Source organism: Egretta garzetta, unplaced genomic scaffold (genome assembly GCF_000687185.1).
Source record: "Egretta garzetta isolate BGI_Z169 unplaced genomic scaffold, ASM68718v1 scaffold732, whole genome shotgun sequence".
NCBI classification, from domain to species: domain Eukaryota; kingdom Metazoa; phylum Chordata; class Aves; order Pelecaniformes; family Ardeidae; genus Egretta; species Egretta garzetta.
The window spans coordinates 1,235,272-1,250,367 of record NW_009259029.1 but is presented as its reverse complement, the minus strand read 5'-3'; the positions used below and the strand labels follow the sequence as shown (position 1 = coordinate 1,250,367).

Here is a 15,096-nt window from a genome sequence, read left to right as displayed (position 1 = left end):
AAAGGGCACTGAATTCTTCAGGGCTGTTCCTCCTTGCCAGCGGAGAAAGACACACTCATTTAATAACAGCTGGCTGCAGCCAAAGCAATCGGTGCTTGTCTTCATGTTTCCATCAGCTCCATATTCCTACCTAAGGAATTTGGGTTTGGGGGCTGTTTTCTGCTTGATCTGATTTTCAGGGAGAGGGAGAACAAAAGATTGCATGGCAGGGGAAGAAAGGAAAAACAGGGAGAAGGGAAAAACAGTGCTAGGAGTGGATGAAAAGGCCTTTCAGGGGATTTGGATATAACTTCTAGTTGCACAGGGCTTTATTTTTAAGAGCTGTTGGCACTTTGCAGCCACGCTGGAGTTTGTAGGGATGTCTGTAGGGATGCTGGATAGCAGGATTTACTGGGATGATGCCAGGTATGTTGGACCGCGTACCTGTTCCTTGGTGCAAACCTGGAGGAGCAAAGCATGGCTCGGGCTCTGTGCTCCAGCCTTGCTTTCGGCTAGCAGAGAGGCACCACGCTTTCCTGCTCACCCACATGCTCCTGGCCTTTCTGGCCACCCTCCAAGCTCCAGAGGACACGGGTGACACCAGAGGAGGTCTTACTAGTGCTTGCATCAGGCACGACATTGGCAGTCAAAGCACCCACGTGTCTGTGGGCAGCAGGAAATGGGTTAATTTGCCTCTCTGCTCTGGCGTGCTGATGGAGCTGCTCTTCCACAGGGTTTCTGGAAGTGTTTTGCAAGTGTTTCAGGGGAAAAAAAAAAAGGAGAAAAAAAACCTTTATTCTTATTTTTTCTCAAGTGAAGCAGGGCAGTCAGTGAAAGAAGGGACATTTCTCTGCCTGGTCCCTGCCCAGTCAGCCAGGTGAGGGGAGGGATGCAGGGAGCAAGCAGGAAGAGCCAGTCCCCATCCCGGGAGGTCCTGGTGCTGTTGTGGGAGACCACGGTGACCCATATGAATGTGCAAAAAGCCTGGTCCCGTGGGCCCTCCATGCTTGCTAACTGCTGCCCTGAGCTCCCACAGCATCTGAGTGCTTGATGGTTTTATAAATATGTATTACAGCAGCATGCAAGTGCCCTGAAAGCTCTTATGAAACGGGGAGAAGGGCCAATTTACGAGCCTGGGAGCAACATATTCCCAAATAACTCTTAGAGGCAAGAGGGATTCTTTGTACGGGGTGGTGGTCAGCAAAGGCATCGTGCAAGACCAGGCTGTCCTTGCAACCCAAAGCCCTTGGTGATTTGTAGGCAGTGCCATACTTATTAGGAGTGCTTAGGTTATCTTTCCTGATGCTTTAAGGAGAACATGAGGATGTTCTCCTGTATCGGCAGCGCAGGGTGGTTGTGCGCCTGGGGAGAGCACCACTGGTGCATGGGTGGCATGGTGAGACCCAGAGCCTTTGCTAATGTGCTGGGGTTCATTTTTCTCCCCCAGACTGGTTCCCGAAGTTGACACCAGGGTCCCTGTAGCCGGCTTCGCTCGTGGAGAGGCCATGGCCACCTAGCGCTCTGCAGGATCACGGGGGTCAGCGGGCTGGAGATGGCGGCGCAGAGGATCCGGGCAGCAAACTCGGGTGGCCTGCCACGGTGCAAGTCGGAGGGGACGCTCATCGACCTTGGCGAGGGCTTCACTGAGACCAGCCTCTGCGACGTCAAAGGTGCGGAGGGATGGGTGGGGGACCCCTGTGGGATCAGTGGGGACGATGTCCCCTCCTCAATTTGGGTGCATCCTCTCACCCCTGGGATCTGGGAGGGGGTTTAGGTAATAGTTAGCAGACAGCAGCTGCTGGGGAAGGGCAGCAAGCACTGATGAACGCATCCATGGGTGCAAGGATGGGCATGGACCTGACACTAAGAGATCCAGCAGCTAGGAGAGGTGACAGCAATAAGGTTGTTGCAGGGGTTTGTTTTCCCCTTCCCCGGAGCTGGGAGCTTGCATGTTGCTTGAATAATCCTTTTTCTTCCTTTTATCGGGTTTTTTTTTTTTTTCAGCTGTATTTACCTTACCCAGCATAAAAGACACGTTCAGGTGAGAGGGGAATTACTGTTCCCCTGGCAGAAATGGATCCAAGAAATAACTCAAGGTGGAAGTTAGCATGTGCCAAGGGTCTTTAAAAATAAACATGCACAAAAGCAATTGCTTTTGCAGGTGTAGCAAGAAGAGACCTGAACATCAAACAAATGCTCTTGCTGCAAATTAGATTTTTTTTTTTAATGCAAAAATAGGAATTACTCATATTCTCCAAGGGTTTCAGCACATCTGTGTTAACCCTGTCGCTGCATCAGCTGTGTGCACAGCTTGGGGGGACATGGGGACAGCTAGTCACCCATCTGATCCAAAGGGACGGGGAGACTGAAAATACCCCATTCTGCAGATGGTTCAGGCTGCAGCACTGGGTTAACAACGGCTTCCTACCAGGATGGTAAAAAAGTTTCAATACAGAGTTTATATATAGTTTTACGCTGAATAAATGTCCTCACAACTTTCCCTATGTGCTGGCAGAGGAAGTGGATTAACGATGAGTTGTTTAGGATGTGTGCAGACTCTCCTCTTCTTTGTATTTTGATCCCTAGAGTATATTTAAAGACTTTTCTTTGCTCATCTGTGTCTTCCCTCACCTTGTACTTTCTGTGCCCAAGAAGCGCTGCCAGCCTGCAGCTAGTGACCGCAGGGATGCGCAGTCTGATCTGCTGTCCCTTTGTCTCCGGGATTTTAGGGGCTTCTTGTGTTTCTTTAAATCTCCCTTTTCCCTCCAAAGACTTTTTGAGCCTGATGAAGCAGGTGCTGTCCCAGTTCTCTTACCACTCCGTATTGGTGAAAATCCAGCTCTCCTTGTTTTCTTAGGTCTGTCTAGCAAGATAACACACATCTGAACATTGATGTAACATCATCTGCAGTTATTTCTAGTGCTTTTTACAGAAATGGGTCCTAAAAGCACAAAGAAAAGTGATAAATATAGTGACAGTGTGAGTATCTGTAGGCTTGACCCAGCTGTTTTGCTTGTAATTGGGATGCCCTGGCAAACTGACTTTGAGCTGGGCTGCTGAAAGGGAGATTGGAGATGCTGCTAGGACCACGACAGTACTGCATGAGGGCAATACTGAGCTTCTTTCTGACGGTTCAAACTACATGACCTTCTTTAGAAATTGAGTTAATTTTTGTTGAGGAGCTTTGAAATACAGGTGCTATGTGAGAGAGGTGAGATGTTGATGGGTTTTTTTGGCTGGTGTGACATGAAAAAGTAGGAGTATGACATGCCCATAGTGGGTACCCTTAGTTGTTTCTTGCACCGAAATGTGAGATGTTTCGCATGTGCAGGAGAGGGGTTACGGGCAGAGCAAGAGCACTTTTAGCCTGTGGACGTTCGGTGTTAACCTGCAGCAGCACAGATAACTATTTGCACGAAGAGTGCAATGGCAGTGCTAAAGAGCTGGTGGCCAAAGACCTTGAGATACCACTGAGCAAACTGGTAGGATAATGGCTCTTCCCATGCAGCAGTTGTTGAGAACCCCCCCGTTAACTTCTGTTATTTTAAATGTGAACATTTAAGGGGATGCCTGTGATCCTGGCACGTGCCCATAGGAGCTTAGATACCAACATGCCAGGTGAAAAGAACAGCTGATAAGAAGCGACTCCTGCTCTCTCAAAACTCCCTCCAGCATATCTTCTTGTGCATCATTCATCAGGGATTTTAGTGAGTCTGTGGGACGCTGGCGTCTGGTGCAGGAGCAGCTGCACGGGGCCCTACATCGAGGGGGAGGCTTGTTGCTAAGGCACTTGACTGCATGGGGAGGATAACAAGTTGCTGCTTCTCCTGTCTTGGCTCCTGCTGCTCTTCCCAGCCATGTTGATGCCCATCCCTTTAGATCATGAACCCTTTGGGGAAGGGGGACATCAATGTACCAGATGCAGTGGAGGGGGAAGTTTTGTTTAAAAATTTTAGGGGGAAAAAAAATTCCTGTAGGTTTGAGAGAGAGGCTTTAAAACCACCTTATTTCACTGCTTAAAGTAGTGCAGATTGCCTACCTGAAATAAATGATTGCAAGTAATTTGTGACTTTCTTGTGGATTGCTTACAGTGCTGTTTTTCTTCTTGGTTTTGCAGTGCCTTCTCCTAGTGCCTTGCTGGTTGACAATCCCACATCCTTTGGAAATGCAAAGGAAGTAATAGCAATCAAAGATTACTGTCCGACTAATTTCACCACTTTGAAGTTCTCCAAGGGGGACCACCTTTATGTCTTAGACACGTCAGGAGGCGAGTGGTGGTACGCTCACAACACCACGGAGATGGGTTACATCCCTTCTTCCTACGTCCAGCCTGTGAACTACCGCAACTCTTCCTTAACAGACAGCGGGATGATAGACAATCTATTGGAGAGCCCCGACGAGGGGGTCAAGGAGTTAGACCTGCTTGGAGAATGGACTGACGTGAAAAGAAACTCTGCGAAAACCTACAATAACAACCCGTTCTTGAATGGAGCCCAGACAAACCCGTTTCTGAATGGGAATATGCAAACAATGCCCAACTCGGACAAAGAGTCCAACTCCAATGTTGCTGTTGACTTGCTGCTCTTTGACACAGGGGCTCCTGCTTCAGCCGTTTCCAGTTCAGCTGCGAATAGCAGCCTGGGTAATATTTTTGATGAGTTTCCATCCACAAACAGGCTGGATCTGGAACAGCCTGTGAAAAGGGACAATCCCTTCTTCAGAAGTAAACGCTCCTACAGTTTGTCTGAACTGTCCATTCTTCAAGCCAAGTCGGACGCTCCAGCATCGTCAGGTTTCTTCAGTGGTTTGAAATCTCCCACCCCTGAGCAGTTCCAGAGCCGGGAAGATTTTAGGACGGCGTGGCTGAACCACAGGAAGCTGGCTCGGTCTTGTCATGACTTGGATTTGCTTGGTCAAAATCCTGGATGGGGTCAGACGCAACCAGTGGAGACCAACATTGTCTGCAAGCTGGATAGCTCTGGTGGAGCCGTTCAGCTTCCAGACACCAACATCAGCATCCACGTGCCAGAGGGTCACGTGTGCCCTGGGGAGACACAGCAGATCTCCATGAAAGCAATGCTGGATCCACCGCTGGAGCTGAACAGTGACAAGTGCAGCTCCATCAGCCCAGTCCTGCAGATCAAACTCAGTAACATGGAGGTGAAAACTTTCATCATTCTGGAGATGAAGGTGTCAGCAGAGGTCAAGAATGACATCATGAGCAAGAGTTTGGTAGGACTGCAGTGCCTGCGAAGTGACATGAAAGAGGGGCCATACACGCCAATGCAGCTCAGCTATTCATATGGGGACACGATCCAGGTACAGCTGGAGAATCTGGAGCCCTGCATGTATGTTGCGGCTGTAGCCCAGGGACAGAACATCCTCTACCCTTACACTGTTTGGGATTACATCAGCAAAAAGATCACGGTTGGTGTCTACGGCCCGAAACACATTCACCCTTCCTTTAAAACTGTCGTGGCTGTGTTCGGGCATGAATGTGCGCCCAAGACTCTCCTGGTGAATGAGGTCACGAGACAGTCCCACAGTCCGGCTCCTGTTGCCCTCCAGCTCTGGGGTAAGCATCAGTTTGCTCTGTCCCGGCCTCAGGACCTCAAGCTCTGCATGTTCTCCAACATGACCAACTACGAGGTGAAAGCTAGTGAGCAAGCCAAAATTGTGCGGGGCTTCCAGATGAAGCTGGGCAAGGTCAGCCGCCTTATCTTCCCCATTGCATCCCATGACCCCAATGAGCTCTCAGACTTCACACTGAGGGTACAGGTCAAGGATGACAAGGATGCCATTTTGACCCAATTCTGCGTTCAGACACCACAGCCGCCTCCAAAAAGTGCCATCAAACCGACAGGGCAGAGGCGGTTCCTCAAGAAAAATGAGGTTGGGAAGATCATCCTTTCACCTCTGGCTGCCACCGCCAAGTATCCAGTTTTTCAGGACCGGCCAGTGTTGAGCTTGAAGTATGGCAAGCTGCTGAAGACAGTGGTGCGGCAAAGCAAGAACCACTATTTGCTGGAGTACAAGAAAGGAGACATCATAGCCCTCCTCAGTGAGGAGAAGATCAGGTTGAAAGGGCAGCTGTGGACCAAGGAGTGGTATATTGGCTACTACCAGGGAAAAATAGGCCTTGTGCACACCAAAAATGTGCTGGTGGTTGGGAAGGTCAAGCCCAGCTATTTCTCTGGGCCAGATCTCACCACCAGCCTGTTGCTTGAGCAGATCCTGAGGCCCTGCAAGTTCCTAACCTATATCTATGCCTCTGTGAGGACTCTGCTCATGGAGAACCTCAGCAGCTGGCGGTCCTTTGCCGATGCGCTGGGGTATTTGAACTTGCCACTCACGTTTTTTTGCCGAGCAGAGTTGGACAGCGAGCCGGAGCGAGTGGCCTCCGTCTTGGAGAAGCTGAAGGAAGACTGCAACAACACTGAGAACAAGGAGAGGAAATCTTTCCAGAAGGAGCTGATGACGGTGAGTCCAAGGTCTGATAAGGGCATCTTAATTCCCTGCTGTGCAACGTGATTAGGGTGAACAGGAGGCGGAAGTTTCCTAATTCAGTCTGTAGAAAATGAAGTCTATCTTTAAGGTCTTCTGCAGGCTGCTTCTCACAGCCAGATGGAAGTTCAGCCCTGTGGTTGTACGCGTTGGTGGGCCCCTGGTTTAACAGGATCATGGCCATAAATGAGGAATATGGTTCATGGAATACCGTAGGTACATGTTGTGTAAGGGCAGCAAACACACTTGCTTTGGAAGGTAGCTAATCTGAAGTCCAAGATCAAGGTCATTTTGGTCCGGTGATTTAATAGCCCTCAACTGGTCTCTGCTGCTGGGTGTTTACATTTCAGCCTTCAATGATGCAGTTTAAGGAATTACTCAAGAGATGCTGGTCTGCTCAACCCCAGTGTCAAAGTGTGCATTGTTGAAGGCAATACTGATGGAAAAATGGAAAAAGGGCAAGAAACATAAAAGCTCTTCTGATACTGAGTGGGGTGGGTGAGCCATCTCTCAGGTCATGTACTTCTGAATCACTAAGTGTATCAAGGTGTGCCAGAGAGGGATTTTATGGCTGCTGTGAAGAATGATGCTACACCTTTGCCTTCATGACATAACCTCAAATTCCCCTCTAATAATCTCAGGTTATGTCTGCCCCATCTCTTCGAGTGGCAGCTAAACCGTGAGCACCTCTGAGCTGGGATGCTTTATGTCCAACTGTGGATCACGTTTGCAGATTTAAATGCATGGCCGGCTTCTGTCTTAAAAGGCGTTTGGTGAATTGCAGCCTTCAAGTATTTCTAGGATGCCGTTAGGAATTCTCTTACAAGAGATCATCTTCATGATAATTTCTAGCATTTCACAGGAAGTGAGCCAAAGAAAATACAGAACAAAATGTCTGGAAGAGATTTGCAGCTCTTGCTTCTGAACAGTCTCTCCCGCAGAAGCAGAATAACCGAGTTACAGCCAATCATGTGGTTTAAAATGCCAATTGAATTAAGGAATAGTGAAAGCTTTGCTTGGCGATGATGCGCACGGGCAGCAGGGCAGGAACGTGCAGCACGCAAAATTAAATTATGAGTAGGCAGCCTGGGTAAATAGGATCGGCACCGAATGAAGTATTTAATTTCCCAAACTCCCTTTAATAAGAAGGGGGAAATTTGAGGATTGAGTATGAGGTGTAAGGCATTATGAAGAGTACGGAGCCCTTTGTTACTCATGGAAATATTGTCAGGTGCGTTTCCAGTGTCTGGGTACCACTCTGTGGCCCAGGGGCAATGTTTTAGCTTTGGCTTTCAGTAAAATGCAGGAGCCACGTCATGCCACTGACGCTGCTTTTGTTGAGGGGTTCTTCTGGCCATTGCATGCAGTTGCCTCTTCTTTCTGGGGCCATCCACGGCCCCGTGGTTCCACAGAGGGAAGGTTTGCTCCTTTAATTATTAGCCTTGGTGAACAAATCTCTGCTCCTCTTGCTGGATGCTTCCCAAGGGCTCTGTGCTGTTTGCCTTACCCCTTTGCAAAGCTGTAAGCGGTTCTTTTATCTATTCCCTTTGTCTTCAGGGGTCCCAGACAGCCTGTAGGTCATAAAAAATCCATGCCAGACCTCAGTGAGGAGACAATGGGAAAGATAAGGCTCTCTTGGATACTCAGGTAGCAGCTAACTCGAGTGAAGGGCTGTAAACTGCAGGCAAACATCCTGCTCCCCAAGGGATGCCTGGAGTGCCGTGTCCCAGAGCAGGTTTTATTTTCTGTGTTTGAATGGAGGCTAAATCTGAGTGTTGGCTCAGTTTCCTATTCTTTGTGAGTCTGAGCCGGTTGGTAAAGGATGAGCTTCCTTTCTGGTGGAAGATGACGTTGCTTCTAAACCCCTTGCTGCTGTCAAATCCTCCTTAGCTTATGGAGAAATTAGATTGAGTATTGTTTTGGGTTTGTTTTTTAAAAAAGAAATAGATATTTCAGGGGATGAGAAAAGAGCAGTAATGTATTTTATTGTGTTTAAATCTGATTTTGTTTGTAACAAATGGACTCGCTTTCTGGTGTCTGCTGACAAGCAGAACCGGTAGGATTAAGCTCCAATCCGGCCTTTTCATCTTAAAAGTTGGTCATCCCCTCTCAAAGGGACAAGTGAAGGGAGAAGTACGCAGGCTTATCTGACTTCAGTGTTGAGGTACACAAGATCGCAGTGGCAGAGCCATGCACCAGCAGCCAAGCATGGAAAAGCCCAGTCATGATGACTTGTTAATAAGTAATCTGCACTTAATTATTACTTTTTCTAGTCTACCACTAGCAGCAGTATGTGAAGGCAACTGGGAGAATGTTGCTCAGAAGTTAGTCATCACAACAGAAAGAGAAACCCGCCTCTCCCCGCTCATCAAAAGTAGGCAGCACACAGATGCTCTTGCTAAAAAGGCCTGGGTACAGATGCAAGAAGACCTCGTTGCACCTGGGCCACGGGGACCTGGCCACGCAGTGACTGCACTGCCCTGGTCCTTGGGAGCCGGGATTAAACCTGTGATGAGACACAGCATTTCTCTCTTGCTCTGGATTTTCGATATGGTGTTTTTTATAGAGAATTTGTCATGCTTTCCAACAGACACTGCTGTTGGGAAAACCGTGGGTCTTCTGGAAATGCCACTGGGCATGTCAGCAGAGAGCTGTGGAAACTATGAGCTTTTCCTTCTCCAGGCTACTTCTAAAGATCATGCAGAAGATGATGGTGGTTGGTTTTTGTTTTTCCCCCATTGTTTTCTATCATTTGTTCTGACTGCAGGTATCTGCATGCTGCCTTTCTTCTACCAAAAGATATTGCTTGTCCCTGGTGTGTGCAGACCCCAAATTGCTGCTGGTGGGCTCAAGCAGGCCTTCATGTCCTGTGGAGCAGGGTGTCCACTGCTTGGACCTTGTGCTGGTGCGTCCAGAGCATGCCAGCTCAAGGTTGCTCAGATTGGGCTCCTCTGGCTCCTCCATCCCAAAGTAATCTGCTGGCTAACAGTAGTCCCTGTGTTGAATTTGGGTCTGGGGGAAAACCAGACTCCTGCCCTTCTGCCTTCATGGGAACAAATCCCCACCACATGTATAGATCCTGGACATTGCTTCCCTAAGGAACCACCATGCCGCACCATGCTGAAGTTGGTGGGGATGTTTTCTGTAGGACGTGGCTTGTCCTTGCATAGCCAAGTTGCTTGCAGCAGAGGAGAAGGAGTTGCTTGCAGGCTTCCAGCAAGGTCTTTTTCACACACAGCACTACATAGAAAGCTGCGGAAATGCCACCAATGACTCTCGGCTGTCATGTTGTCAGGCTCCTTGCTCCTCAGGCAGTATAAGGCAACCTGCTTTTACTTTCTGGGGCTGGCGGGAAATCTTTACTGCCTTCCCATCCCCAGTGCAGCAGTTGCGGGCTCTGTGCTTTTGTTCACATGTGATTTTGCTCCTGCAAAAAAAGCTGCCTGTGATTGCACTTGGCTGATGGCACTTGGCATCCCTTCTTCTGAAATGACACCTTTCTCCCCATGTTTGATGAGGCCCCGAGGCTGTGAGCAGGGGAGCCAGGTGAGAGCTGCAGCCTGGTGCTGCCCCAGGCACGTTGCCTGCCCACCCTGCCTGCTGTGCTTGGGTCACATCCCTGCCCTGGCACACATCCCCGCAGCGGTTAATGGGACACTAAATATTGCTGCTTACAGTAACCACATCTCCGCTTCCCTGCCAAACGCCCTACAGATGTTTTGGGGGGTGACTAATGCCTGATAACTCTTGGGCCCCCCTGGGGTGCTTTCCCATTTAAATGCTATTTTTAAAAAACATTAATTTAAAAAGTCCGTTTCCATAACAGCTTCCTTGTGGATCTTGTGCCACACTTGGTGGGCACATGTGAACTTGGCGATGCTTTCTGCTTCTGGGGCAAAGGAGAAAGGTTTATTCCTTTAGTATGGCTGAAGATGGGGAAGAAACAGAGTCAGGGCTGGACCGCAGGGGGCTGTGTATTTGTGCACGGGAGAGCAAGCAGGGCTGGAGGTTCACAGAGTTGGGAGTGGACCAGGGAGGTTGTGGTGATGGGCGCGGGCAGGGGTGGCCACATATCTGCAGGTGGTCTTTGGGGTTGCCTGTTGCTTCTGGCTTGGCTTGCTTTCTTCCCCATGCTGGTTTCCATCATTGGAGGATGGGAAATGGGAATCTGCATTTCAGAGCCGGGATGCAAATTCAGCTTCCCCGGATGCCTTTTAAGTAGAGGCACTTCTGTGCTGCTTTGAACTGGGATTTGAATATCAAACCATCTCCTTAGCTGTGTGCTTTGTCTGGTGGAGCAGGCTTGGAGCTGCTGCGACATTAATAAAGGCTTTGGAGGGTGCTGGGAAGGCACAGCCCAGGTCACGCCTTGGCAGGGAGCATGGCTAGGTACTGAGGGATGGAGACATGGTGGGTGTACCCAGCTATCTGTGGAGGTTTGTCCAGGGCAAGGGAGGAGGATGGAAAGAAATTGTAGCATAATGCCAAAAACACCTGCTGGAGGATTAAATCTGTTGTGAGCCTTGCTAATCTTGGCCGGGCAGTCAGGGCTTCCAGGAGAGCCCCATGCCCGCATGCTTTCCATGTGTTTCTGTGACAGCGGGAGCAAGTTGTGTCCAGCCCGGAAAAAGCGTGTTGCTCTTATCCCTAATATTCCCCCTTTGGCTCCTACCTTAGTGGCTGTGTGTCATTCTTGCACCCCATCCCCACCTGGCTTTGGTGCTGTCCCCATGTCCCATCATCTCTGCCTACTCACCTGTGTTTTGCCCAGCCCATAGCGTGCATGTTGAGCCTCCCCAGTTCAAATCACCAGGGGCAAAGTGCCAGAAGTAGGTGGCCATCAGTAGGTTTCAGAGTTAAAATGCTGTGCTGCAGGAGCAATCAGTCTTTTCCAAAGCTGTTGCTTGCTTCAAGCAATTGTACTGTTCTCAGTTACATGGCATCCCAGTTGCTTCACTTGATGCTGTTTTCTTGTTTACGTCAAGCAGCAGAAGAAACACAAGAATCCATCTCCTGCAGCTCCATCCCTTAACCCCTGTGGTGCAGTTTGCTCCCAGTGGCCACCTCTGCTGCCTCAGACCTGCTCAGCCTACGGCAAGAGATGAGAGCGGCTCATTTAGCCTGCTTTTCTAAATACCAGGTTGTTTCAGAGTGTGCACATGATCGGGCTTGCACACAAGCAATTGAGCTGCCTGGAAACGCAGGTTTGAGGATGCTAAATCTGCCCTTCCTTAGGACCATCCACATCCTCTGCCTGCAGAGGAGAGGGTGGTGGATCTGGAGGCTGGCTGGTAAGGTAGTGTTGCTGGAGAGCTGGGTGCAGAGCGCTCTTCGGAGGCAGTTATGGCACAGGTGTGAGATCTAAGTGCTTCTTAATGCCCTATTTAAAAAAAAAGATAGTGCTCTTTTAAATGTATTTCTCTTGATGGCTTAATAAGAAGGTTTATTGCTTGTCTCGCTAGTACAGGAAACCAGTGTAAGCACTTCGGAGGAGCAAACACTGGTCTGCAGCTGTGATTAGATTTGAGCACAGCTTTAAGCTGGAAACAGATAAGGGAAAAATCAACATGCATTTGCTTTGCAAATCGTTGGAGTAGTTTCAGATGTTCCCATCTTTCCCCAACTGTGCCTGTGAAACCACCTATGGAAGCATTTAACCCTTCTTCTGCCCCAGAGTCAAACCAGCTGGGGTTTGCCCAGACCCTTCTTGTGTCAGGAGAGGATGTCGGGACCCACGGCAGCAGAAAGCAGGAGGATCCTGGCCATGTGTGGACCACCGCATCCACGGTTTCTGTAATAACCTGTCCCATGCTGTTGTGAAGGTGTGGGTGATGTTCCCAATGGGGGACACGTGAGCCATCATGGTTCCCTGGGTGCTCGCTGGTGTTCAGCATTCTTCGGGGGGCTGTACCCTGAGCTGTGGTTTGCCTTTATTGAAGTGGGACCCCCTGTTGAAACACTGAACCCTCGGTGTTCACCCTTCCTGGAGCCTCCATCCTGAGTCCGCTGATGCCATGACTGGATCTGGCTGTAGGAAAACAAGAGGGTACTCTTCAAACTGTTGCCCAAGGCATAGTCTGGGGTCTGTTTGCTTGGTTTCCATGTTTTAAAAAGGGAATGCCCGTTTCATAATACAAACCACTTTTCTGTAGCCACTTAAGGTTCGAGGTGGGATTTGTCCCGGGACTGGAGTTGCTGAGGCTGTTGCAGTCCACAGGGCTCCGGCAGAGGATTGGGAAGCCCTGATGAGTGGGATATTGACTCTGTTGGTCAGATCCTGTCCTCTGATAATTGCCACTTAACGCTTCCTTTCCTGGACTGCATTGTGGGTTTTCCCCTATTGTGGCTTTGTTTCTACTTTGAGCAGGTGTGAATGTGATTTTGTACCTGAAGATAGGAGCTAATGCCTCTGTCATTTTTTTTTCCTGGCTAAGTTATTGCTAGCTAGAAAACTGTGACTGCTGCAGTTCCTCTTCCCCACTTCTTCAAAACCATTTGCAGAGAAAACCTCAGCTTTTAAATGACGCAGAAGGAGGTGGTTTCTCATCTGGCACAGGAAGGCAAAGGGGTGGTGAGATGAGCAAGAACATCCCAAGCCAAGCAGTGGTCCTGTAGTGCTGCCAACTGACCCTTCGCCTGGGTCTCATCCCAGCCCATCTCCTCCCAAGGCTGATGCCCAGGTCTTGTCCCAAAATGTTCTGGCTGGCCCGTACCCGCCCAGCCATGCTGAAGGACAGTGCTCCTCCAGGCTCGGGGAGACAAGCTGCACAGACCCTGCTGGATTAGTCACCTTGATTAAAGGCATCTGTTCTTCTCGGCCCCTGGGATGCTTTAAACTGCTTATGTCGGCGCCTGAACATCTTGAGGGGTTGCCTGGAAAATAAAGCTGCATTGGCCAGCCCAGGCCACAAGCCTCGTCGAACAGGGATAGGGCGCTTTGTTCAATTAATGGGATTACTCTTCTGTTGAGCCTGGTGGCCTAATTTCACCGGCTGTCACCAGAAAGGGGATGGGAGGATTTTTGGGGTGGCTTCTTCAGGGACTTCCCTGTACAGTCCCCTGGTCACTTGCCATCTACTGCCCCCTTGACTCCTCTGGTTTGGTTTTCACCACTGTCCCTCAGGCTCTGCTGAAAATGGACTGCCAGGGGCTGGTCGTCCGGCTCATCCAGGACTTTGTGCTGCTGACCACGGCCGTGGAGGTGGCCCAGCGCTGGAGGGAGCTTGCCGAGAAGCTTGCCAAGGTCTCCAAGCAGCAGATGGATGCTTACGAGGCCCCGCACCGAGACAAGACGGGGGCTGTGGACAGCGAGGTGAGAGCAGATGCATGTGTCTCTCCATGGGTCCCCTAGGGTTGCAGATACTTCCAGAGCACATTCTTCTGGAGCATCTTTGTGGGATAAAAGGGATTTGGGTGTGCTGGGGAAATTTTGGGGGTGTTTTTCCATGGGAATGTGCTTGTTCTGGGATGGGGGTGTGTTTGGGATGGCATCACTTGCTCACTGGCCATCCAGCTCAGCTCTGATCTCCTCTCCCCTCTCCCCCATCACCACAGGCCATGTGGAAGCCAGCTTACGACTTCCTTCTCACCTGGAGCAGCCAGATGGGCGACAGCTACCGTGATGTGATCCAGGAGCTGCACACCGGGCTAGACAAGATGAAGAACCCCATCACCAAGCGCTGGAAACATCTCACCGGCACCCTGATCCTCGTCAATTCCTTGGACATGCTGCGGGCAGCTGCCTTCAGCCCGCAAGACCACGAGGATTTTGCCATCTAGCTCCCGCAGCGATGTGTTTGTCCTCATCTCGTTTGATGGGGTTTTTTCTGTGCTTTCTTCCCCTTTTTTTTAAGCAGTTGACTTTGAAAAGAAGCGGAGGTTACTCTCCCCAGGTTTTTAAGAGGCCAAAGTTTGCAAGTTCTCCACCGGGACTGGAAATCAGAAAGAGACATCCCTCCTTGATGGGAAGGCATCCAGAGGGAGATGGCTTTTCATATGGCATTGATACCAGTTAAACTCTTTCTTACTAAAAAACTTTAAGGGGGCAAGAGGTTGGGGAGGGATCATAAGAGATCTCATTTTTTAGGCATTTACAAATAAAATTCTAATTTTTGTAATGAGCAGTAAAGGTTGTAACCACTTTGGGGGGAAGCTGTGGCTGTTTTTTATGTTGTAGAAACCGCTTTTAAATTATCGTTTTTGAGATGAACGTGAGTCATGTAAATATGTATTTTTAAGAGGAAGCACAGTAAATGCCCTCCCCCACCACCACAGTCAGGCTTTGGCCAGCCTACCAGGCATGACTGTAAAGCACCCTATGGACTCTGGATGTCCTCAGCCCAACAAGCATCTTAGACCAAAAAAGCAGCGCTTTTTTTTTTTTCTTTTTTTTAATTTACAGGCCCTGTGAGCGGTTTGGTTGATTTTTCTTTTATTTTCATGTCACTGCAAACACGCATTTTCTCATTTGCGGACAGGGAGATGCTCGTTGCCTGCTTTCAGATGCATGGGTACCGTTTTTAACCAGGAGAAGCAGTCGCTGCCCCCTGTGCTTCATCCCGCCCAGGTGCTGCAGGACATCTGTGGAAGAAGCTGGAGGTTTGGGGGTCAGAC

The 15,096-nt window shown here is 49.6% G+C and overlaps 1 protein-coding gene across 1 annotated transcript; it reads left to right on the top strand.

The window, feature by feature from the left end:
• Positions 1 to 1,495: 1,495 nt before the first annotated feature.
• SH3BP4 (SH3 domain binding protein 4) lies at positions 1,496 to 14,262 on the top strand. The gene is made up of 4 exons (XM_009634686.2): positions 1,496 to 1,649; positions 4,097 to 6,459; positions 13,607 to 13,795; positions 14,038 to 14,262. The coding sequence occupies exons 1-4, from the start codon at positions 1,532 to 1,534 to the stop codon at positions 14,260 to 14,262; spliced, it is 2,895 nt and encodes a 964-aa protein (XP_009632981.1). The 5' UTR covers positions 1,496 to 1,531.
• The last annotated feature ends 834 nt before the right edge of the window (positions 14,263 to 15,096 follow it).